This window comes from Netta rufina (genome assembly GCF_964035555.1).
Source record: "Netta rufina genome assembly, chromosome: 1".
Taxonomy (NCBI): Eukaryota; Metazoa; Chordata; class Aves; order Anseriformes; family Anatidae; genus Netta; species Netta rufina.
The window spans coordinates 190,839,477-190,866,508 of NC_140123.1; the positions used below are offsets into that span (position 1 = coordinate 190,839,477).

Consider the following 27,032-nt stretch of genomic DNA (forward strand, 5'->3'; position numbering starts at 1 on the left):
CAGATTTCACTGCCACTGTGGCTTTTCTCTTTGGCAGCCACTGCCACCCATCTGTTTCTTCTCTGCTGACCTGCAGAGGATTGCAGCTCTGCACAGTGTAGCCTGCTCCCATATGTAAAGACACGGCTGCAAGCAGTGAGGGATGGAAGTCTGATCATTCAAAGGCATGTTACCAAATGACGTCTGCTGCCTATGGATATGCCTGCTTCCTACGAGCTGGGAAAAGCAAGAGGTTTATGTGAACCTATGGAGTGTCCTTATTCTGTTCTCTGGCCAAGGAGTTTGCATGGCTGTGTCGTAAACTCTGGCATCTGCTATTTCCAGATACATTATAAAGCAGGATTAGAATAGATGTGGGTTGGGATATCTATGAAAAAACGTTCTGATGCTAAAATATTTATATAAAATATACAGCTTTGATAATTATCCCTAAGACCCTTGTATATAATAAGCCAAAAAAAAAAAAAGTGTTAATTGTTTTATTTCTGCCAACTTCAAAAACAAACAAAAAGATCCTTTCTGGCCAGGTGCTGCCATTGCCAAATACGTGTTTCAGTTAAACATTGCTGTGTTTACATTTCTAGATAATAAAATTCTTTGGTTTATGGACTGCCAGAAGATAGAAAGCTGAGATTAAGGTCTCAAATTTGATTGGGTTTGTTGTAAAGGAAAGGTAATCACGAAACAATGGCTATTTAATAAATTCTCAGTTATTACTGTATTTTAGAGAGGTTTGTGCTTTTGTCAGCTTTTACTGTATTCTCTTTTGTTTGTAATGTGTCAATAGTAGTTGTATTAAATCTTTTTTTTAGTTTGATGGAGTGTAAAGATTAGTTGCTTTTTTTTTTTTTTTTTTTTTTTTTTAAGGAGCATATTCAGCAATGACAGTGACACAAAATATGTCTACTTTGATTTCCACCTTCTGGAGATGTCTTTTGCAGAAAGTATATGTAGAACATTATTGCCTGGCTATAAGTTCAGTGTGCATGAACTGTGTTTGTAATGAACGCCTCTTTCCTCTACAATTACCCGGATGTCCAGAATACAGATATTGGTCCATTCACAGTAGTGTGAAACATTAATAGATTTTTTTTCCCCTTATTTTTTTCCACCTTGCTTTTGATAAACTTACTTGTGACACCTTTTGAAAGAATATTTTATGATTTTTTTAGGGTATTTTTGTTGCCTTCATTACCCCAGTGTCTCAGCGTTTCAACATCTGCATCCCATACTCCACAATTTACACATAAGTGCTGTTATCACAATGTACATAAGAGAAACTCCGGGACAGAGCAACAAAAGCCACTGTGACAGAGGTTTTAGGAGCCAAGCCCACAAAACGATGTTTGGAGCCCTATTTTTCTTGTTGATCCGTCCTTCCAGTGGCTTTGGCTGCTAAGATGCACACAGGCCACTCAAGACACTCTTAGCAGGATGCCCACACATCTCATCTGCCAGCGTGGCTCATGTTTGCAGAGCTCCTTCAGAAACACTCCTGCACCCAGCCCATTTGTTGAAGCCAGGCAGATGATGGCTGTGAGAAGCAGTGACAGCCAGGCCTTGCACACACGGACGTGTTCATCTGTGCCTAGGTCTGCTCCAAGGAGGAAAGTGTGTCCAGCGTTTCTCCTGTGTAGCATCCCTTGAAGGTTGTTTCACACCCCTGACTGAAGCCATCTTGCACCTGCCAAAACACGATGCAGGCTTTTTATATCTGCATCCTAAGACCTTTGAAAAATCAGGCTGTGTTAGAGCCTTTTTAGCAGAATAACAGATTGATTGTGCTTGTGTATCGAGTAGCTGCATATGGTAGGCATGTCAGACAGTGAAAGGACATGAAGTATTACTGCTCCATAAAATAATACTTTCTAATACTATTTTTCTCCATTTTCTGGCAGTAAACTTCTAAAACTTTCTTGGAGTATTTCATCTGAGAGGCTCAAAACACGTATATTGTCATGTATGTCAGACTTACTCAATTCCTGATAAGGACAAGGCAACATTTTCACTTCCTTCGTTGCACTTGCTTCAGACCCTCAAAGGGAATGTTGCCTGTTCAAAGTAGAATAGATACTAATTTGGTCACATAAAACCACAGATTGTTTCAGCTTTCCATGAATTTCTGAATGAATAGAATGATCAAATCCAGTGATTCTGCTCTCAAACCTACTGGGGATATGAAAGAGCTGCTTGTCCAGCAGGCTGTATAGCCATGCCGGTCTTTTGTTGCCCATGGCACACATGCCTGGCTCCTTTCTACTCTCTTTTATTTTAATGCTCTGCAATGGGGCTGAACAAAGCCAAATTTGCTTTTGAAACATAACTTAATTTTGCAAAATCCATCGCTATATGTCTGTGCCCGATTTTCTTTTGTGCTGCCTTCAGAACAACAAGGCTGTGTGGTATCTGACACAGGGCTTTTTCCAGTGATTTATTAATTGTGTCAGAATAGCTGTTGTGAATGCTGGGAAGCTCTTGTATATTGTGACAGTTTATATTGATTATGACAGTTTGTAGACTCTAGTGTGTTGTCAGACAGTGGATAGTATTTTGTCTTCTTACTATACATACCATGGACTATAGATCATAGTGTTTTCTTTAAAAAAAGGGCCCATTGTCCACTATTCTCATTCCTCACTGGTATGAGAGCACTTCTGTAGGGTATTGTGCAACAAATAGCAAAATAGTTCAGGGACCCTATGGGACAGGCAATCAAATGTCAATTGCTTTAGGAAAAAAATGTGAATAGTTTATTCTGCTTCTGTTCTTTCAGTGGAACGAGCTGTGCAGTTGACAGAAGTGGGTAAACTAGTCGGAGGCTGTCATTTATGAAAATAAAATGCATCCTGTACTAGCTGTTGTCCAGACATCCACAGACTACCCCAGAAGAGGTGGTTATACATGACAATTTTGGCTACTGATGTTTCTTAAAGGTTGCATTCAGTGTCTTTGGGTCTTTGTGGAAGCAGAAATGTTTCTAGAGTGAGTCCAAGGAAGAGTTGGTAAGGATCTCTGGGAGAAAGCAAAAGCTGGCATGTGAGCAGCTATGATGGGCACATCAAAAAGATCACCCCCAATAATGACCTCTTCTTAGTGTTTGCTTTTAGCTAGGCAGTAGTAAAGTAACACACAGGAGAGAAGAATTTTCTGTTTGCCTTAAAGCAACTTCAGTGTGAAAAAAAAAGTCAACAGCTGAGCTTTTACAGATATCGTGATCGTGAGGATGGAGTTGAAAGCCATTTGGTTAATTATGCAATAATTAACGATATATTTATTAATATAATATAAGCAATTAACACTACATTTATTTTTGAAAAAAGAGCACTTGGGGTGCAGCAATAACTGTGAATGGGAAAAGAGCCATTCTGTTTTTTCTGTTCTTGGAAGACCTTTTAGAAGAGACCATAATGGATCATAAACTTACACTTTCAGATAACAGTCCTTGGGAAGATGACCTTTGGCAATCCGTGCTGTTAGAATTTTAATCTCACACTGGTTTTAGATTGATTCAAATGCAGTTTTTGCTGTGATTATATATTAATGCAAAATCCATTTCCACACATGCATTATGGTTTGACTGAAACACATGCAATAGCAGGTCACTTGTGAAACTGTTATTTCAGGGATGCTTTGGGCCAAGTCTATGGGACTAGGCTGGGACCTAGGAGAGCTGGATTCTGTTGTTAACACCCCTGTGGGCTGGATAGTGGCCACTCAAGCCAGTTCATCCCTCATGAGACGAACTCACACCCATATTTAGTTGTTTATTTGCTCTGTAAGATCTTTGAGAGGGAACATTTCTTATCAGAACTCAGTCTCGATCTCTCCTGGGATCTCTTGATGCTACTGTAGTACTAATCATATTTTCAGTAATGTGATCTGTATTTTCTTAATGAGTCCTTAATGTTAGCAAGGAGACAGAATCAGACTAAGTGGTTTGATTTTGGTGATGATGCAATTTCCCATTCCATGCTCACATTGAATTTGGATTAATTATAGCATTAACTGTATCATCATAATTATGTTTTGTAAAGAAAGAATGTTTGTACATTCATAACACTACAGTAAGCCTGGGGTATATTAAGATTTTACAGTGACATCTCTCAGTCCAGTGTCAGGTATTATTACTATGCACATATTTATGGGTTTTATTGCAAAACATCCACAGCTGTACTAGAAATGCTTTAAATAAAGGTTAAATTGAAGAGTTTTTAAATGTCTGCTTTTCATTACTGACTTTTTTTTTCTAAGTTTCATAATATTTTCTGAAGAAGGTGTGTAGAATGAATGAATTCAGATGTTTAAATGTGAATATTTCCGTAGGTGGCTTTTATCTAAAGCTCTGGTAACAACTCTCTGTCTGTGCATAGTTCTGGCTCCTTAAGCCTGAGACTGCGCTTGGAGAAGATAATTTTGGTGGTGTGCTGTGAAAAGCAACAGCTTCCCAGCACCGGCTGTAGACTAGCCGTGACTTGTATTTAAGATCCCTTCAGTTGCTATCAGGAGAGCCCCCTTGGTCATCCCAGGGCTGTCAGGCTGTCTGTTTGCTCACTAGCCCTCGCCATTTGTTTGCCTGGGATGTACTCTGGGTGTGCTGTTTGAGATATTTGAGTTGCAATCCTTAAGAAAATTTGTTTGTTTATTTTTATTATTTATTTTTATTGAGTAAAGGCATTGGTAATCACTGCAGAAAGATGCATTTCCTACTCAAATTCTGGTGCCCTGAAATGCCTCACAAGTCCGTTTAATTTTTAGGAGACTGCAGGGACGTCCTTGCCCATAGGTTGAAGCCCAGTCTCTGACACCACTGTAATCTTTCTCTTTTCCCTTCAGATGGTGTCCACAGTGTGACAGCAGTTTGCACCCTGCGCGTCACCATCATCACCGACGACATGCTCACCAACAGCATCACGGTGCGGCTGGAGAACATGTCCCAGGAGAGGTTCCTTTCTCCCCTCCTGTCCCTCTTCGTGGAGGGGGTGGCAACAGTGCTGTCCACTGCCAAGGATGGCATCTTTGTGTTCAACATCCAAAACGACACGGACGTCAGCTCCAACATCCTGAACGTGACCTTCTCGGCTCTGCTCCCCGGTGGCATCCGAAACAAGTTCTTCCCCTCCGAGGACCTTCAGGAGCAGATCTACCTCAACAGGACCCTGCTGACCCTGATCTCCACGCAGAGGGTGCTGCCCTTCGACGACAACATCTGCTTGCGGGAGCCCTGCGAGAACTACATGAAGTGCGTCTCCGTGCTCAAGTTCGACAGCTCGGCCCCGTTCATCAGCTCCAACACGGTCCTGTTCCGCCCCATCCATCCCATCAATGGGCTGCGGTGCCGCTGCCCACCCGGCTTCACCGGCGACTACTGCGAGACGGAGATCGACCTCTGCTACTCCAACCCCTGTGGGAGCAACGGGCTGTGTCGGAGCCGAGAAGGGGGCTACACTTGTGAGTGCTACGAGGACTACACTGGTATGTGTTTATCTTATCTTTGACCCATGATTTATATGTTAGCCCGTCAACCAGGCCAGCTCTGTATCAAGCTGGAATTGCTGACATTCTTAGTCAAAGGGAGAAAAACTCCTGGCGGTGCCTTCTGGGAGGGGGAAGGCTTCTGAGTGCCACACATCACTTGGGGTAAGGCCGATATCCTCAAGGACATGCCGTGACAGGAGCCGTGCCTTGCTCCAGGCCGTGCCAGGGGGACCAACAGCTACTGAAATGATCTCCCTCATGTGAATTTCTACCCACTTTGTGCAATCGTATTTCTTTTACCAAATACTTGGAAGGAAAAAGGTGGGCCCTGTCCCATGGTTTTGCATATTAACTCCTTCCTGGCACCTCAGCAGTGCCCACCAGGGCATGGTGTGGGTGGGCAGCCTCAGTAAGGTCACCAACCCTTGGGACAAGTGCAGAGCATGAGGGTGGCTCACGGTGACCAGAAACTGCCACAATATACATTTATGGGAAGCACTGCGAGGCAGCTCCAGTTTGTAAGCATCCACGTGGACTCCAGAAAGCCTCTTCCAGGCCCATATCCAGCAGCCTGTTGAGGAACACACTTTGCCGCATCATGATCTTGAAAGCTAGTGAAGATCAAAGTGCTGCTTCTCAAACATTCTTGAGATGTTAGGGAGGAACACCAGCCGAATGTTTTCTGGTGCTTCAGTAAAGGCAGTGGGATTATTTGAGTGTTTGAAGCTGCACGTGCATGTGAGCATCCTGCGCTGAGGTGCTGCCTGGCTGTAACTGATGCTGACAGCTTGTCAACATCTGCTGTGACCCCCACAAATGAGGTGTAAAGCAGAGGGGACTGCTCCCAAGGCGGCCTCTCAGTGCTGAAGTTATAAAAAATTGAAAACATAAATTATTTAAGTCTTCATATAAAAAAATAACATGATGTGTATGCCTACAGGGCTGCATCCAGCCTTCTAGGCGGAAGGGTTTTCCTTCACTTTACATGGCTGTTGGCTCAGGACTGTAATTAAAAATGCAGTGGTGAAAGGAACCAGCAGCCAGCAGGGACATGGCATCAGTAAGGGAACTGGGCTTTCCCCAGCACAGGGGCAGGAGATGCTCCCTGAGATGAGAGGGGCTCAGGGCAACAGAATCTTCATAAGGTGCTGGAGACAATTTTTTTGCCTGACCATTGAAACCCTGAATCTGTCTGTGATGGCTGGGATTCTGGTCTTTGCTGAGGAATGATTGTTCCTGGGAGGCTTTTTGCGTGTGACTTATACAGTGAAATGCATTATGAAGTCCATTTTCTGTGCATACAGTTGATGCATGATATGGAAAACACTTGGCATCACACAATACATTTTATAACCAGTTCATTTAGTTTAACATGTTTATGTAATACTATATATGATTAGGAATGCTTAGAAATAGCAAGTTTCATTGAAAATGGTATGCATATAAATAGACTTAATTCATCCATGAGTAAAGGTCTTGGAAAGTTTTGGAATGACATAGAATGATAGAAACATGCCATTCTCATATCAAATTTTGAGGGTCTTTTGCTATTTTCAGAATAAAAAGACTAAATATGCTTAAAAATGAAAGAGGATAATTTTATATTAATAATTCATGAACATTCTTAATAATTAATTCTGTAGTCAGAACAGTCACTGTACGTATATTATTCATATAATATGAATATTCATATATTCAGCAGCATAATATTCATGCACAAAGAAAGATTTGATCTGTAACTGTGTTTTCAGTACATATTTCTTGAGTTAAAAATTAACTGTCCTGCCAGGATATTGAAGTGATCAGAAATTAAGGAATGTGCACTGCTCATAGGCATGCCAACTTTAGGTTTCAGAGTTAACCATGCCTCAGTGAAACTTTATTTTTTGGAGTGACAGTTTGCCCTGTGTTCAAGAGGGCTCTGGAATTCCTTATCCTGTAAATTGATACAAATATTATTGACTATATCTGTTTTATTGCTGAATGAATGCAGTAGACATTTAGTATCCACTCTGTGGTTGGTTTATGTTACATTAGTGCCTTTAGGCTCAGTGTTGCATGACAATGTTTTTTCCATCAGACCTGACACACTTGGCCACATATGGTGGTCATTAGATGGTTGTTTTTCACCCCTTTTACAGAACGAGGTGGAAAATGTTATCAACAAGCAATCTATTACCAAAAATAGTTTACAAAGTACTTGATCCATTGTAGAATTTTGTCCATGATCTCCTTGAAGAACTGCATTATTTTGCCTTCAATTTTTGACCTTTTTTAAAATAAGTTAATATCAATTTGTAAGTTGGGTTTATGATCTATTAATCATAATATTGCATTTGCTGCTTGTATATAAATATTTATTGTTTGCAACAATACAGATTTTATATCTATCTAACATTTAAGCAGCACAGGTTTGTTTCAAGAACAGCAGTGTGTATTGACTCATAATGCAGCAACTGTGAATGGGAAAAGCAGAACAGTGGCTGATGGCATGGACAGAGCATTGCTAAGGCTGAATACTGGGAGATGCTGGAATTACAGACATGTTTCCATGGGATAAACTCAGAGTAGTAACATATCAATACGAAGTACTTATGAATCTCTGAAATAATTGTAAAAGATGAAATATGAATGGTAATTGTCAATGAAATGCAGCCTGCTCTGGCAGCTCTCATGTTTCAATTTCCCAATTAAGAGCCTATGTCGAAAAATAATTGCAAGAAAATGCTAAGATCTGTCATCTTTCTGCTAACATACACTGAAACTCGATGATAAATCACTACACAATCATAACCCTGTACTGAATCTATCTGACTGGTCACCTGTTAAAAATATAGCATTTATTTCCTGTGGCAGATAATTATGTCCTATCATAATCAGATGGAATTTCCCCCCATTTTTCCACCCTGCTTTGAAGCCCTCCATTTGTTTTGAAGTAATTGTTAGTCATTTATACATGATGAAAGTTCCTCTGTCTTCAGGAGTCTTCTGTTACGTGCACGAAGGTAAACTGAGCTCTTATAAGATATTTTTGAAACCTGAACGCTGGCTAGTTTTCGGTGAGCTGGAATCAGCTTCACTTCCTGTGATGGAAGGAGGTGAGGGAACAAGGACATATATTTTTAATCATGTTTTTCAAAACAGCAACTGCTTTAAATTCTGTTCTTTGTATAGAAACTCGTGCACAGTAGTGAACAACAGTGCAGGCTGACAATGGTGCTATTGACAGCAGGGAGCTGTGTGCATGACTACAGGCTTAAAGGACGTAATTTAAGTTAAGCAAACAGACTGAATGAACTCAGACACTGTGGAAAACCTGTTTCTTTTTTTTCCAGCTACGTTCTGTGTATCTTTGAGTGCTGCAGGAACAGTTGAGCCTCCTATAGGCCATATAGCTGTGGACACCTCTTTGGGTGTATCTCCTGCCCTGCCATCAGCTCCCGTGGCAGCTCGGTGCCTGCGGTCCTTCTGCTCAGCAGCAGCCACCGGCGTTCTCCTCTGCTGTCCCAGTCCCCCAAAGTAAAACTGAACCACACAGAACAAAAGCAATCCAAAGGGAAAAAAAAAAAATAATCCTGAGATAAGGAAGAGAGTTGATGTTCCCACAGTTCTCCGTAGCACAGTGCATTCTTTCAGCCTCCTTTGCTACTTCTCCCCTAGCAAGGAGCAATTTCTGGGGAAAAAAGATATTGCCAGAGAACTTCCCATATCCTCAGCATCTCTCCTTGGATTTCACTTCAGAGAGGGGAGAAATCTTAAGTGGTCATAAATCTTGTAGTAATCAAATACAGCAATTAGAGATCTTTTACGTGTTATATTTTTTTTTAGTCCTCATTTATTTTTGTGATACCATATTAATGTGAGAAATCGTGCCATCTAACTTCACCGCAGTGAGTTCTCTCTGTGTGTGCCACAAGGAGGTAATTGTAGCTGGTTTTGCAGAGTCATGCCAGAAGGCCCTATTCATGGTGCTCAGCAAGTTCTCAGGGTTTGGCTCTTTCAAACAACATCTAGCAGTAAAAGCAAACATGAAGATCTGGTTCTCTGGTTTCTTAACTCATATTCATCCTTCAGATAGTAATTTCATTGCTTGGTCTGATACTAGTTTCTCATTTTTCAGGCCAGAGAGATTTATTTGGAAGAATTTCAGCTTTCAAGTACAGAAATCTGGCAGCCAGGGTAGCTGTAATGAGCATTTTATCTTGGGCGAGAGTGTCTGAAATTCCAGTCTCGGTTACACTTCTGCAGCTCTGCTAGAGCCCTGCACCCATAGGTGTGTAACAGCAAAGTCCTGTACAGCATATCTTCATATTTTAGGAAATTTTCAATGGCAAGGCTGAAAGTTTATCATCCCAGGGCCGTGGGGATTTGCCAGCACTTTCAGACACCTGTGACCAAGTTTGTCCTGAGCACAAAACACTGCATAAGGAATTGTGTTATTCCCAAACACTTCCATGAATGTAGGGGCCTCGTCCACAGTACGGGTCAGCTTTATGGATCATCTCTCTGAAGGATACCTCATTCAAGTATTAAGCTGAATGAAAGGAAGTTACTACACTATTTTGTACTGGTGCTACGTAAACAGTGTCCCTTAGTCCTGGTTTCCTGGTGAAGGAACGTACATGTACAGGATCCTTCCTTAGGATTACTACTCCTTAGTTTTGTTCTCTGCACAGCTTTCCCATCACTTCTTCAGCTTCTTCTGTTTCATCCACATGGAATTTGTGTAAGCAAAACCCTCTTCTGCCTTTACTGAATGAGCAGACATCTGAGCTGATGTGGACATGGCAAGCTCCATCCCTGCTGCTGGCAGCAGCCGGGCACAGACCGGCACCTCTCCAAGCCCCAGCAGCTCACGGCGCTTGGCCAGCTGGTGAGGGCTCTGTGAGCAGTACAGAGGCAGAGCTCCTCCAAACATTTCTCAGAGCAGGACTGGTGCAAGAGCTGCAAAAGCCTATCTTTTCCTCTTTTTATGATCTTTGCCACTCAGCTATGTACTGTGAGACGTAGCGTCTCATAAATCTGTCTCGCAGTGCTTTGAAGTTTCCCCATATGACCATTGCATTTACCCATGCCACAGAGCAATGAACCACAGATGTTGTCTCATGAGCTGACTTAATATCTAAACATATGAGGAGGAACTTATACAACCTATTCTTTGCAATTAGCCATGGATAATAAGTCTTCCATTGAGTATTACACAGTGCACGCTGCATTTGAAGAGCACAGCAGTCGATTGTTCAAGTTACTTTCTTCTCTCTCTTTTTACTGTGATGTCCATTTTGCATCATGGATTTCTGAAAATAAGTACTGGCTTGGGATATTCAGATGAAGAGGTATCAGCAGGCAAAATTCTTGCCTTTGGGTATACATGTGGTCAAGGAACTATGACTTCAGTTCATTACAAGCCGTATCCGTACAAAGCACTTTTCATCCAAGGATTGCTTTGGACTCCAAAAAAGTTATTCTGAACAGATGAAGGCCATGAGGCACCCCTTTAAGAAAAAGTAATGCTGTCCCCCTACTCCAAGGGGTGGCAACCACGGCGCAGCATCTTCTAGGTCCCATAAAAGCAGTTGGTGCCAAAATCCCGAGCAGCAAGGGCAGCTCCAGTGAGCCATGCCTGGGCTGCTGGTGGCTGGAAAACTGGAGGAGAGCCCTGTGAAAGGGATTTCTTTCCTGACGCGCTCTCACACACTCTCCTGCAGAGATCTTTTGTGCCCCTGCACGTTAAGATGTGTCCTTGCCTGTTTTTGCAGTGCTGCTCACTGTTAGGGCGTGCAGGGATGGGGCCAGCACACAACAGCTTCGTGGCTGGGCTGGAACCTCCTGGTGCTCAGCGGGACCTGAGGCTGATAGCATGACCATGGAAATACTGCTCCATAAGGCAACTGAAATAATTAATACAGAGTAAAGCTATATTTTTATAGAATAGAGTCAAAAGCTGAAGTTTATTAAACTTTTAAACTTTGTCACACTCCTGTCGACTGTTTTTCTCTAAATGTTGCTGAATCTCAGGAGATGAACATCTGGAGCCTGGAGTTTGCATCAGATTATGACAGGAATCCCTGCAGAGGTCCCCCTCTCCTGTAGCGGGATTTTTCCCTGACGGATGTTTCCTTCAACTAATCTTCAACCTATGCTCACTTGTCAGGATGCAGAAAGCCTGCTCTAATTGGATTACTGTGGTGTATTTGTTGACACTTCTCAAACTGTGTAAATGGCCTGCAGCCCTAACATCAATCTGCTGTGCCTTCTCCGAGAGCCCGGAAAAGAGTTTTATCACATTACCCTCATCCCGATGTGTATCAACTAGCTACTGTTTGAAGCCTGAAAGCCTTCCCAGACGTGCACCAACCCTCCCTTACATCCACCCCAGCTGCTGCCCGCGAATGGTTTTTGGTTCAGCTGAAGTCTTGCATTTGCCGGTGGTTTGAGTGCCTCTTCTGGAGCCTCGTGTCTTCTCCTCCTTGCCCGTGGAAATTCTTGCGCTGATCAAAGCCCTTCGCTGTCATCTGGAAACCTAGCTATGGACTTACTGCTTTGTTTGGTCTTTTCAATTAGTTTTACAGCGGTCTGACGAGGTGCATGAAGGGTGCTTTGTAAAAGAAAGCAACAGGTCCCTCACCAGTACAATCACTTAGCCCTGCCTTCAGAAGCTACTTTAGTCATACATCTCCAAAACAATTATGAATTATAGGGTCAAAAATGTCTAAGGTCTTGAAAAATTACAGGGTCCAAAATTTCTAGGGTCTAGAAAATCCTGCCTAGTGACTACAGCTCATCATTTGGGTTTTCTCTTGCATTGTTCTGCTTTTCCTTAAGATGGTTGAGTACCTGGCCTGGTCTTCCCTTCATTTCCCTGCTCTCATTATCAGTCACCTGCAGAATTTATCACTGACGATCGTAGGCTTTCCTTCCAGTTGTTGACAATGTCAAGTAGCATATAGCTAAAAATCAGTGTCTGAAGGATGTGGGAAATAACTTGTTGGAGGATTCCATGCTTACGATTACATTTTTACGCCTGCCCATTATTAATGCCATTGACGTGTGTTATATTGTGATTTGGGGACAGGGTAGGTTCTTACTGGCATGCTCACAGTTACATGAGTAGGCAGGCTGCTGACCTGGCATTGCTGCCTGCTTGGCTTTGGCACCTGGCCTCTCCTTCCCTGCCCTCGGCAAGAATATGTCCTATGAATGTGACCATATCTTTTTTTTTTTTTCCAATAGAAGAGAAATACAGGTCGAGCACCTCTGATACCTATTGCCATTCCAATTAATAACAAATTGCGATTCTCTAAAAATTCAGGATTTTCTTGTTTCTAGCATACATGAATACTCTCTCTTAATGCATTTAACCAGTTGTATGTATTTGTCTTTTTGAATGTCTTGCTCCATGAATTTTCATCATTTTGGGGGGCTCGTACTTGCTTTTGACTTTTACTCCTGATTCTATATTAATGGGATTTCTGCTACCACACCTAAATGGGAGTCACAATTCTCCCAGGCTTTTTGAAAACCTTTGTTGCAATGCATTTGCTTATCTTCACTGGTGTAACTAAAAAAAAAGGGGAAGGTGGAAAGTAATTACACAAAGTGGAGCTATTTGATATTATAATTTTACAGGTACATGTAAAAACCCTCCTTAGTGACGCAGCTAAGTTCCCACATACACTACCTTCATTGTGAATGTGTATTTCCATTGAAGAACATTGATCTGAGAAAAACTACACACGCTAAGTGAATTTTAATTAAAATATTTTAAATAGCATTTTATTAAACTGCTGCAAATTTCTCCGTGACCATCGTTTATGATTGTGCTTTCATTAATTTAGCCAAGTCGAGCCATGTGTAACATATGATTCGGGGTTTTTTCTCATCGTTTTATTTTTTGTGTGTGTGTGTCAAGACAAGCTAGCTGGATGAAATTTTAAAATGTATGCAAGCCACACAAATTAATTCTAATACATCAAAACACGTACTTGCTAAGTGTCAGAGTAGCCCATGCATTAGACTACCCTGTAAGTGTTTTATTACCACTGCTAGGTGTCTCGATGGTTTGTTGCTCACTGAAAATAAACCAAATAGGAAAAAAAAAAAGAAGAGAAGAGGAAAAAAAGGGGGAAAAAGCAAAACCCAACAACAACAAAAAAAGCACTTGCCTTTCTGTTAGCTGTGGGGAAGATAAAATCATCACGAGCTAGTGTTTTTTCCAGCATATTTCGTGTTCTGGAAACCCCCTCACAATTCTCATAGCAGAGATGAAGGCTAAAAAATCGAGTTCCAGGAAGGTTGGAATTAAATATTTTAGGTCTTCTGAAACAATATACACATAAAAAGAAATGTAACTTCCAAGGAACAAGGTAATGGGCCTCCTTTTCTCCTGGCTGTGAGTACATAACTGGGAAACAGAACTGAACAAAAGACTGAATTGTGAAAAACATTTGTAATTCCGGGGTTAGTCGTTTCTCTTTTCATCAGTAGCTCAACAACAGGAAAGCGATCGCAGGGCCAGCAGGAAGGATGGTTGGGTGCAGAGAGGAGGGTCTCAGGGTGATGTCCTGTTAGGGAGGGGAAAAAAAGTGCGGCTCCTTGTGTGCCGCTCCTTTGTGCTACGATGACTGAAAGTTTCGACAGTTGGGCACCAGGCTGAGGCACTTGGCCTTGAACATCAAGATAATTACGACTCCGCAATACAGTTGTGCAGAGCGTGGTGGGAACCGCAGCCTCATTGTTGGTGCAAATGCTCTTTTGTTTAGAGCATCACGGTTCACTGCCTGCACCGCAGCCCCTGCTCCCGCTGGGGACCCGGTACTGTACCCTGCCCTGGTCAGCCCAGCTTTCAGGGCAGTCATCAGCCTGAATTTTCTCTTTGATTCTAAAAATCGAGGTAAAGATACATTACTTTGGGCTCTCAAATTCTCTTTAGCTAACCGTGTAAGAGACATTTTCAATATAATAATTAAAAAACATACTTTGAGTAGCTAGGGCAACCGGCCTGTAAGAGGTCAGCACACCGATGTGCTCATTTTAAGAAACATTATTATGACGAGTAGTGTCTTTTATTAATAATTAAACACAATCTAGGTGACACAGTAAACTATATTAACTCTATCAAGACTAGGTAATCATTTAAAGTGATTTCAAAGTGAAACTATTGTACAAAAGGCTGAATTTCAATCTATTAACAGTTTTAGGAAGGATTACACTCTGGAAGCTGGCTGCATTTGTTATCAATTAGTCTGTTTAAAATTTTTTAAAAGCTACTGTTTTAAAAAAGACACCAATTTCAAGGTTTTCAGCACAGGATGTGTAACTTCACGATGTTTTTGACAAGAGTCAGTAAGAAAACGTCAGCTTCCCTGATTAAGCTGCTTTGTTTTCAGTTTGTTTTTACTGACCCATGTCAGAGATATTTTTTGGATTATTAAAACATAAGATTATGAGATTATTTTTTAACCCTAATCTTTTGTATTTGGGAAGTAAAGGAGCTTTTTTTTTTTTTTTTTTCTCCAAAATTTCCCTTAAATGCATAACAATGGGAATTTGATGAGCATCAGCTTGCTTTTGCTGGTTCTAAATACCCCATGAAGGAAAACCTCTGAACTCACGGTCTGCAGTAATGACAGCTGTATTGTGCTTCCCAGCATAACTTTCTGTTAACCTAACAGTTCTCCTGTAAAATGAAAATACAAAGCTCTGAAATGCCAGCCTCCCAAGATGTAATTACAATAATAGATTTACTTTAAGCATGTTTTTCAGCTGCTTTATTAATATTTGATGGCTTCTCCTCAAGTATTCTCACTAATTGGCCATTATGCTTCATTCCACCAAAGCTTTGTGACCACCTAGGACGTTAAGGGGCATGAGTTTGTTTGAGGTCTGCTTGTTTCCCCGATGCCATCATTTTTACCAGAGTGTTGGATTACACAGAAGATGCAAGAGGGAGATTTTTCTGTAAAAATTTCAGGCTTGTGGAAAACACAAAATGCAAAATCTCACTAATGTGCCTTTATTGTAGGTTTGTAGAGCTGTTTTCCTGCAATTTGGGAATTGGGAGTTGCAGCCCTTTGGTGTCCTCCTCCATGGAAAGCAGTTTAGGGAAAAAAAACAGGCTGAAAGTGGGCAGGAAGTTGGGTTGTGCCTGAAAGCATGTCTAGTTTTCCAACTCCGAGTTCCTGCTGATAAAAGTCATTACTGCACACACACAGCACAGCCACCGTGCCTTGCTTTCATTCCTCAGTCAGGTAAATAGCTTAATATATTCTGAAAAGCACTGTGTGGGTCTGAAGTGGCCTGTGAAACACCGTCCTGGGGCAGTTACAGTGCCCATGGTGGCATTCGGTGCCTATGGTGGCATTCAGTGCCCAATAAAAATTGCTACTTTACAAAAATAATCTTTTTTGTCATTGGAGCAGTTGCATGCTGAGGTCATGAGTGACCTTTTTCCTTCTTACGCCGGCTGCCCATAGAAGGATGTGAGAACCAGGTACGGCAGCTGGTTCCCATGCTGCAGAGCATGCAGGTGCACATGGATGCAAATAAGGACCAGGCTGCAAAACCTGTCCCTAAGGGAGCGCGTCCTGTGAGCTGCAGGGGCTGCTCCAACCTTGGGACCCCTCTATGTGCCCTTCCTCAGAGATAAACCACGTGGCACAGAGAGCAGAGAGAAACAAATGACATCAGGAGTATATGTAGTAAAGGTAGAGGAAGACTTTCTCTTAAAAATAAATGGAGGGAGGAATATTCCTCTGCAAATGAGTTACCTGTGTTGAGTGGAGGAGTGTCTTGTTCTTACACCTCCGGGTTTCCCATTGGTTTTAACAGAATGGCAGGAAAGCAGGATTTTTAGGAAGGTCTGTTCCACGAGGTTTATTCCAGGTAAGAGATGATGCAAATTGCAGACACAATGACATAAGTTAATTAGGGTTTTATCTTGAACATCTACAGTCAAATTTTTTCCTTACTAAATATATCCAGAGATAAAGCCTAGGCCTTTGAAAGGCAGTGCTTCATCACCATATCTTACCCCAAATCAGTGCAATTTGCATTACGATAAGTTGTATAACATATACTTGCCACAGAACTCAACAAGAACTGGAAATTTCTGTGTGCTTCCTTTTCCTCTTCTGTAATTTTGTGTTGTACGTAGTCCTGGGTGATAGACGTGGCCTGAAGAGTTCTCCACAACCCAGAGGGGCTTTTCAGGGAGTACTGATGCTAATGCCTGAGTTGTGAAGTCCCAAGACTCAGTTATGACTTTTGCCTGTACTCTGTTCCTGTCAACACTGATGGAAGTTACGTGGGAGGTACAAGGTGCAGTGACCATACAAATAGAGCACATAGCATCTTGAGAACATGCTCATTGTTCCTGAAATCAACAGATTAATTAATTTCTCCAACAGATGTGCCCCAAATATCACTAATCCTCCTTAGCGTTGTTCCTTTTTTTTTCAATTACTCTTTTTCATTGAAATGCAAAGCCCCCAAATCCCAAATCATCCATCCATCCATCCATCCATCCATCCATCCATCCATCCATCCATCCATCCATCCATCCATCCATCCATCCATCCATTCATCCATCCATCCATCCACCCCTGCAGGGTGTCTTCTATTTTGCCTTGTTTTATCATCAGGGAGAGGAAGAGGTAAGGAAAAGAGGCACGTCTTTGTTGAGGTTGGTGCTTTGCACATGGGCATGGGCCTGGTTTTGGAATGACTAGAAGCTCAGCGCCACGTCACCATGTGCAGTGCATGGTCTGAAAAAGTTCGAGAGAAAGGGACCTAAGCTTCCCCTGCTCTTGTTTTTGTAAAATACGGTGTGGTGCTACTTTAGCACTGTAGGGGAAGGGTCCTTCCCAAGGATCAGCAGGTGGGATGGGGCTCTGGCTTTTCCCTTGCCCATTTGACCACGGGAGTTTCCTGTTGTGGGCCTCCTCCCAGGAGATCTCAGGGTCGTGGGGCAGCCGGGCTGCAGTGGCCAACTTCAAGGACCCCTGTGGGAAGAAGAAGTGGGAAGGGATGGGGAAGAGGATGAGTAGCAGTTTCCCCTTGGGATGGGAGTGGGAATTGTGAGAACCCTCGGAGCAGCCATTTTCTGATGTGTGTTTCAGGCTGGAATTGACCACCAAGAGCTCTCACATGCCTTGGAGCCAGCAGATGCCATCCATAGATTCAGGGGCAGATAAAAGTAAATAAAAAAACATCCCGTGTTCATTATTTTTGAGCATCTCATGATCAAAGATCACACGACCTTTAACCCAGTCCTATGATATTTAGGAATCTGATTTGTGACTTGTTAGGAATGCTGGGGGGGGAGCTTCATGGAAAAAGGCCCAGAGAGGGGAGCAGGGTGGTGATGGAGGAGAGCAGTGCTACACAGTTGGAAGAGCCCTGCTAGCTCTGTGCCATCTCTTCCCACCAGCTCAGAGCTTAGGGCTTGTGCCCACAAGAGAAATTAAACCATATCCAGAGATAAAACAGCAATTTTCTGAGTAGCATTATAGGATCGTTTTCTGTCTATCACCTCAGAGAGCTACTTGGCAAGCTATAAATATATAGGTTGTGAGAGGAGTGTTTTTATTGTTATTTTAGTGCTTTAAATTCAGGTTACTTTCTTGCAAATATACCTTCTTAAGCCTGGAACAGGTAGCATCTTAAATTACAAAGGCCAGCTGTCGTGAGTCAGTGGGATTTAGTCCCAAACAGTGTGTTTGTGTGCACGCACAGGCACACATCTGTATGTGGTGTATGGTTGTGTAGGTTTATGCGTGTATTATTGTACTTTACAATGTTTCTCATGATCTGCCTCTATAGTTCAGAAAGCAGCAAAGGGAGCAGAAAGTAAGGGGGAGGAGGGAGACCCCTGGACATTAAGCTGATGTTTATCCCTGTACGGAGGTTGGGACTGATTTTAATTTTCCTAGGTCGATTCTAAATCCAAAAACCTACATTAACATGTGAAAGGAAACACCAAAGCGTGTTTTCTAATTTGAACATTTAGTAGCTGGCTAATGGAGGAACCTCCCAAAGCAACAAACACCAATGTCAGTATTAAGTCTAATGAGCGCTTCTGGCATTGAAGTGGCAGCAGGGCTTTGGCCACTGATTTTTAAGGGAGCCCAAATTTGCCTCTGCTCTTCAAGTAGCGCTTCTATGTTGTTTGTGTAAAGTGGTTCATGAATGTAGTCATCCCCTAATGAATCACGGTCACCAATGCACAGGTGGCTTCCAATTTCTCTTTGATCCTACTTCTTCATTCAGAATGGCTTGGTAACTTTGGGTAACTGCCCTCTGACTTCTCCCATAAAACCAACAGAGCATTTTTCTGGGTTTGTTTGTTTGTTTAATGTTTCATTTGCAAATGGACTGTGCTGGACAGTAAGGCTGATATCTCCTGTTTGATTCTGGGAATAGACTCACACCCCACAGAGTCACCAAAGCCATTAATTTCTCTTTATGGGCATATTTCCCCTATTTATTTTCATTACTTGACTTGTGCCTACATTGGAGGTGTGTCAGGAGTCAATTTTCCTGCAGTATGTGCTTGCACAGTCTGTGAAGGGAGGTGGGTGTCTGCTGTAGGTGTTGATCCAGTTCACCCAAGTCAACTGTAAGCCACTACACCCAGTCGTGAGCTGTATAAAATAACTTAAAGCAGTATTTCCATAACAGTTAAACCTTTCTAAGGCCATTCCTTCGTTCTTATTACTGGGTGCATGTTCCTGCCTCCTTCTTTTGTGCCTGCTGTGCTATTCATCCCATCGATCCTAGGAGGGGCCTAATCAGAAGATCATTAACCCTACATTAGAAAAGTCAGTCTCAGTGGGGTTTTGCCATACTAGCTCTTCAAATCAGCCTGCTTCAGGATTACATGAGTACAAAGGAGGGGCAGGAAAGTACATTGTATTGAGGAAAGAGGACTGTGGTAACTCTGCTCAGCCTAAACAGCAGTGAAACTGTCCCCAGAGTGGGGGCGTTGAATCCCACCCTGTTTATCTCATCCCAGTACAGATTTCCATGCTGATTCTGCATTATTTTGTAAAGACAATGGGTCTATAAATGGGAGTCCTGCAGTGCGGGACAAAAAGGAGGAATATTGGGAGGAAGCCATGTCTTGCTTTCACAGGTGACAGGGGAGGCCGTGGACCTGGCTTCAGCCACTCCACCACATCTATCTCTCCTCCAAGAGTCATCTTGCATCTCTGCCATCCAGTGCATCCACTGCAAAGGAAATTTTAAAATCAGATATCAGATATTTGGGGAATAGGTAGTGTTTTATTTACTTAGAGGAAGAGGAGGACTGATTTTCCCCTAATGTGCAAGATACCAAATAATCTTTTAACTATGGTTGTTTCTTTATTAGGGCAATGGGTCAACGGGGATTTCTTGAAGAATTCAGTTGCCCTATTTCTTGTGGTTTCTCCTTTCCACTTTAAAGTATGTCATTTTAGGCTGGCTGCTTAAGTCAGCTTCTCAAAGTGCTTCCCATTCAGATGAAACAACTACAAGTGTGGAGAAAGAGATTAGTATGTATCTAGAGCAAATGGCAGGAGGGAGGAAAGGAGAGAAGAAACAATTCAAGTCAAACAATTACAGACACTGAGTGAAAAATTAATACGTGTCTGGGGAACCTGCAAAAGAAAAAGAAACAAGAACATCAGTGCAGGTCTGCATGTAAATATATATATTTAACATAGTGTACCACCTGAAGACCATCAGAGAATTGTACAAAGTTTTGAGGTTTAGTCTTAAACAGGGATATTGCAGTAAACTGAAGAGTAGAATAACTCTGTCTTTATTCCAATGCCATCACATTGTTTCCAGCAAGTTTCGCAACATTATGCACTGTCTGTCATTGTAAGGTCATCAAGAAACTCACCAACAAAACCACAGGCGGGTTTCTGGAAAGATGACTCCGATGCATGCAAGTGTACTGTTGGTGTGCATAATGTTCAGCTCACAACATATTTGCATTTATAAGATTATGATTTCGTATTTGAAGTAGCTTACTTTTATTTCTTTCCACTTGTTTATCATCATTTATTGCTCATTCATCAAACTATTCCATTACTTTATTTGGACGATGTGTCAGAGGGGAACCAAATGAAGCCATTTTCTAGCCAATCTTTTCTTTGCCTGTTCTTGTTGTATTATGCCTGATACCATGGTGCCCTCACTTACATATAATTCCTGTGAGAAATGTTATGATTAACATCTTTGTAAAGTTAATCCTAAAACTGAAGAAGAGGCGTATGAAAGGCAGTACGATTTAGAGGAGGAATCAGTGTCAAAAGCGCAGCTATCGTAATCTCAAGGGCTTTAAAACTGGGAAACACGACATAAAGGGCCATGTAAAAGCCACAGGATGTGTATCTTTAAGAGTCATCAATATTAATGGAGAGAATATAAGATCAGCCACTATCCTGTAACAGTAAACCACATGCAGGCTTGGTCCAGCAGCTTTTCACAGCCCAAGAATCTGCCCAGCAGATAACCGGCAGACACAGCCCGTGTTATCTGACAGCACATGCTCTGGATTTAGCAGCTGGAGGGACTAAGCTTGATGTTTCCTGTGTGGATTTCACCGAGTTGTGATGTCTAAGTAGTTTTTAGGCGATTTCTAAAAAGTTGGCCAACGTGAAAAAAAATGGAATTATATTAACAAAGGAAACATGGTGAGGTGCGGAGGGCAGCCTAGGTGGCAGGGTGAGCCTCGTCGACATCTCCAGCTTCACAAACCATCCCCAGGCTGCCTGTGGTGGCCTTCTGGGCTGTGCTCTTCTCACCTGAGCCCCTGCAGCCCCCTGCAGCAGCTCGCCTTCCTCTCTGTACTATTTTTTCCCACTGGACTGCGAGACATTGCCTCCAACCATGCTGGCTCCTCTGCAGGCTCAGCCCTCTGACCTTCAGCTGGAGCGGGCGCACAGGCTCCTCATTCTTCATCCTGAATGCGGGTGCTGTGCCTGATGGAGATCCCTTCCGTTCTGGCTCCTTCATGAGTTCTTCCCTTAGGGGCTTCCAACTTCGGCTTCTGCACGTCAGCCAGCAACCAGCTCTTCCTTCGAGTACACGCAGGATTCACTTCAATTTTTGCGTATTTTGCAGGCCTGAGCACTCCCGTAGGACAGTGCTGTGGGATGGAGATGTGGCTGGGGCGAGGTGGCCGCCCTTGGGAGTGACAAGCTGCAGAGCTGCGCGAAGGGGGTGTTGTGTTTCCAAAATGGATTGGGTGCTCCTGATCAAAGCAGTGCTTCAAATAAGTGCTTGCTCAGGTGGCTACATAATAAAGCCACCATGGCCGTGTTTCTAAATAAGCCCAGGCACTGTTCTGTACTTCTGGAAAAATAGAAAAAAGGATTTGTCAAGTTTCCTGGTAGACTTGGCACCTTAAAGCATGGGGAGCCTTGGAGCTACTGTAGAGATTGCAAAAATGCTGTTTCAGTATATTTCAGTAAATATACACAAAATATGAAAATTCAGCATCAAAGAATGCTCCTCAAATTCAGTTCTCATTTACATTACAGACTAATGAGAATTCAGAATAATTTTAGGAACTGGGACATCAACGATGCTACAGCTGAATGAATATAGGGCAAAGGATCATATTTAAAGTTGAACTACTATTTTTTTTTAAACTGCTTCTTTAAGCATCATAATGAAAAGCAATAATAAACATAATTAAATAGATCTTTTCTATGAGCTTTCTTTTCTCTTAAATAGTTTTGTGTCTGTGTAGGTACCCAGACAAATGGCCTATTGGTTCTTGTTACATCATAGAGTTAATACAGGGCCTGCAGTGACTTCCACCTTAGGCTTTTATATTGCCCCTCTGTATTGCCATGGCATTTCCAGAGCATGCTGCAGTGAGAGGAATTTCTCCTTTTTGCTTCGGTTTTGTTTTTTTTTTTTCTCCCTGTGTGTTCAGGTCTGCCCATTATTTGCTGTTGCCAAATATATCATTCTGTTTTCAGAAAGCCTGGAAGATTAGATTCCACTTCAAGCTGGAGAGTTAGTTCATAAAATATCCTAGTACTTTTTTTAAAGGGATAAACCTGTATTTTGCCTTTATGCAGAAATTCTGTTTTTCCAATTTTTGGAGAGTTTTGGTATCAAAGATTTGTGCAATTCTTGGTTTAAGGGCAGATTGACTTTGCTAATGCCACGCATCATCAAAAAGCACTTTCTGTAATGTCCTCATTGTGCATGTGATGCCTGTGTGAGCATTTTTGGCATATTCAATACACTGAGGGCATTTTCTGTCTCAGATGATATAAACATTCTTTCAGAAGAAACACATTGCAGAGCATTTTAATCTTGCTGAGTTCCTCATTAAACTTTTAAGGAAGGTGTCTTCACATAATCTTGCCTAACCTGATACTCACAGTTAATAAATGGAAACGGGGAGATATTTATCAAGTGTTTTTCACAGCATTTCATCTTAATGTTAAAAAGAGAATATGAGAACATCAGTCGTGAATCAGAAAAGCTCTAAGCACAGGCTTGAAGTTGAACCCTCGGCTACATGGTTTATTGCTTCAGAAGTTAGGGCTTGCACACCCTCTAGGATGGTGGGAAAGATTTATTTTTTAATTCGTCAACTGTGAGAATTATTATTATAGCAATATTTGTTTAGGTCCCTTGTGCCTCGTATGATGTCCTTCTAAATCATACTGGAAAGCCCTGTATCCTGTCTGCAAGGAGATGCCTGCAAACATGCTTGTCTTAGGCGGTGTCTGGTGACTCTGTTGGTCATGGGAGCAGGACAGGGAGCAGAGGTCGGTCCTCTGCAGGCCACCGGACCTGAACCTACCTGGATGGCATACATTTCCCTCAATAAATGATCAGAGCACTGTTGAGTTTGCTCAAGCATTTCACCAGTGCACGTTGAACTGGCATGAAAGGCACGTGATGCTGATGTGCGAGGAGAAATGCAGCAGTGCTGTTCCCTCGCCTCGTCCCCAGGGTGCTACCAAACCATGCAAAATGGTTGCAAACCACTGCAGCTGACAGCCTGGCACCGAAAAAAGGTGCAGCCCCAGGTCTAGATCAGGGCGATGCTCCCAGAGCAGCTCCCACCCGGCTCCACCGCGGCTGGGGCTGGCGTGGGAACCTGGGGGAGCAGCTGCTTCAGCACAACTTGCTGTTTTAATTTGCCTTCGTTTGTGAATCGCTGCCCACAGTTCCTGCTGCTTTTGCTTTCCTCCAGGAATGTGTTTGCACGATTTTAACCGTGTTTGAATTAATGTAATTGTATAATCTTGTAGCGAGTCATCATGCAAACATCAAACTGATGGGAATGTGTTCCTTCAGCTGGCTGGCTTGGGTACTGGTGCTCTGTAGCGTTTAGTTGTCAGACTGTACTTACCGAGTAAAATTCATCTCTACAAGCCATCTCCAATTTCTGTGAACAGCTTTACAGGCAGGACCTGAACACGCAATAGAGCATCACACAGTTACCTTAGGAAGACACATGCCAAAGCATAAATGTTAACTAATTAACTCACACAGAGGGCCACATTTCTGTACAATGATTAATTGAGCAACTGCTTTTGTCCCAACCACAGCAGATTTTTTAAATGTCCTCTGTACATTACGAACCATGTATTGCAAATTGATTTTTTTTTAAACTACAATCCACATTCAGATTTAGGGAAAATGCCAGAAAGATTATAGTGTACATACAAAGTAAGATACCTGATTTTTCAGTATTAAGATGTGTTCATTAAGATGTGTTCATCTTAATACAGACTTCTGAATAGAAACAAGATGAAACATTTGAGGGGGGGGAACAGCTACAGCAAGTGGTACACATAATCCTTAAATTCTGCATAGATTAATGTGCCCATCGCTGAACTGTTCAGAAAATCACTGTCACCTGCAGGATGTGCTGGAAATATGGAAGCAATACATATGTCATCGGCACCCTGCTCATTCTTTCTATAAATGCTTTGCAAGCGTTGTCACAGGCTCTGCCGCGCCCTGCCGCTGACATGGGCAGCAAAGCCGAATTCCAGCCGAGCTGAAGTGCAAACACTTATCTGTTTACACAATTTCCTACCCACAGTGAAATGCTGGAACAATTTACGCATATTTCGGCTGAGAGGGAGTGTGCAAGTTTTTAAATGGTAGTGCTACCTTCTACCATACAGATCTATCTATCACCAGCTTTATATTTATCACCAGCTGTGAAAGCGGCCAAGGAATCTGAAAACTAGGGCCAACACTGCCAAATATTTGGAAGAGGATTATATTCTCAACCACCCCGAGAATTCAGACTTGAAAGACAATGCAGCATCCTTTGTCCCTTGCAACTGCGGATTTGTGCCTCGGTTGCAGATGGGGCTGGGTACAGATGTTGGAAAGCAGCTGAAGTTCTAGCGTTGGGGGTCCCACAAGCACTGGGGTCCCGACGTCTCCTGCATCTTGCTGCTTGGGTGGGATATTGCCTTCCCTGATGTCTCCTTCTGCCCTTCCAGGGGAGTACTGCGAGGTGAATTCCCGCTCCGGCCGCTGCGCCCCAGGGGTGTGTAAGAACGGAGGAACCTGCGTCAACCTGCTGATCGGGGGGTTCAAGTGTGAGTGCCCCCCGGGCGAATACGAGCGGCCCTACTGCGAGATGACCACCAGGAGCTTCCCCCCGCAGTCCTTCATCACCTTCAAGGGGCTGCGGCAGCGCTTCCACTTCACCGTCTCCCTCATGTAAGTCCCTGGTCTCCCTGTTTGTAAGTCCCTGGCCTCCCTGTTTGTCCCCATATGGAAGGGTCGTGGCACATGTCTGGGTCTGGTGGCTTCTCTGCTCCAGCTTGGGGCATATTCATTAAATTTCATTACATTCAACAAATTATCTGTGTGTAGAGGTCACCATGAGGGATTTCTGGCATTGATTCCTTCAAGTGGGGCAAAATTGTCTTACTTGAAATCATTCTGCCCTGCTGAGGATGCTGTTGAGATGCTAACAGCCTCTTTTACTACAGACCTTTACTAAAAACTTCCTTACTGAAAATAATCACAGAATCACAGAATTTCTAGGTTGGAAGAGACCTCAAGGTCATCGAGTCCAACCTCCAACCTAACGCTAACAGCCCTCCACTAAACCATATCCCTAAGCTCTACATCTAAACGTCTTTTGAAGACTTCCAGGGATGGTGACTCCACCACTTCCCTGGGCAGCCTGTTCCAGTGCCTCACAATCAGTTTATTCACCTCCTCTTCTTTGGAGATTTTGGGTATGCATAGTCCTTTCTTGGTGAAGAGCTGCCAGGTGCTGCACACAGCTGAGAGGACTCCTCTCAACCCTCACAGGTTTGGGGGGGACCAGCAGCAGTGACGGTATCTGGACAGCAGCTGATACCACAGCTCAGGAGACACCACCAGAGCAGTGTGTCCTACTGAGGGTCCAGTCCCTGCCTGCTTGGTTTTGGGACTGTGCTGGTTCTCAGGGAGGGAGCTGGGCTGCCTGTGTCCTCCTGACCTTCCTCTGCTTCAGTGCTCTCAGTGGGTTGTGCAATGTGGGGAGGGGGGACCCCGGAGCCTTCCCAGGCCATGGGGTGTTGCCGGGCCACAACCTCTGGCCACGTCTCAGCAGCCCTTGTTCTGAGAGGTATGAGGGCGGGTGCTGGGTTTGCCTCCTCTAGAGCATGTCAGGCATTTTTCTAGGAGGCTTTTTGGGTCTCATGACCCTCAGGTCAGCTGCAGACCCAGAGAATCCATGCTGCCTATTTGGGAGCATTCTTCCCCTCCCCTGTTTACCAGCCTGTGAGAGGATGAGGTCTGGTCAGGCCATGGCTGAGCACAGCCTGGTGCTCCTCAGGTCCTTGCTCTCTTCTGGTTCCCAGCCTCATGCCTGGGACAACCCCGACTGTCCCAACTCCTCACCTCGCTCCATCTGGCCTTCATGACCAGTTCCTGCTGCTTCTGGTCCCATCTTGGCTCCCAGGTGTGAGCAGCCTCATACCTGTCCTGTCTGCCCTGACAGATCCTCTTTGGACAGATTTTTCTGGGAATATCTGTCACTTTTCCCATAGGGACAATCGAGGAGCTCTGGGGTGAGGGGAGTGATGGTGGCAGCCACACTGTGTGCAACAGGGTTCTCCTTCCCCCCTTCAGACTTCCCAAGGTTTAAAAAAAAATGTTCTGGAGAAGACTTCTTTGCTCAGGCCATGCATAGGGCTTATCCTCTGTGGAGTCAGAGCTCCAGATGGACACTGGTGTTTCCTCTGGAGACGGTGCAGGCTTGCAGCTTTCCCATGGCTTATCTGGTCAGGATTGACCTTTGGTTGTCCCTCAGGGCTGACTTTGAGCAAATAGCACAAAAGGTGTTAGCCCTCACCCCGGAGGGCAAGGTCAGGGGTTTGTTGGTCGGTAGAACAACAGACATGTTTGTGTGTCCGTCTAGAGAAAGTGCTCAGGACAGGCAAAATCAGGCACCTGTCCCATCCTGCAACCAGCAGCTGTTTGGTGTTTTACACCTGGCAGGGGACGGGCAATTTCTGGCCAGAAATGTTATGGACTCTTGAAATTTTGGTTAAATCAGGATGTGCAGACACGGT

At 43.3% G+C, this 27,032-nt stretch overlaps 1 protein-coding gene across 1 annotated transcript in view; it reads left to right on the forward strand.

Moving 5' to 3' along the window:
• Window positions 1–27,032, forward strand: part of CELSR1 (cadherin EGF LAG seven-pass G-type receptor 1) — a gene marked incomplete at both ends in the record, with an annotated part of 158,969 nt that overhangs the window by 61,560 nt on the left and 70,377 nt on the right. Inside the window, 2 exons of the mRNA XM_084306525.1 lie at window positions 4,834–5,472; window positions 24,960–25,182. Coding sequence (XP_084162651.1) covers window positions 4,834–5,472; window positions 24,960–25,182 — 862 coding nt within the window. The remainder of the gene's footprint in view (window positions 1–4,833; window positions 5,473–24,959; window positions 25,183–27,032) is intronic.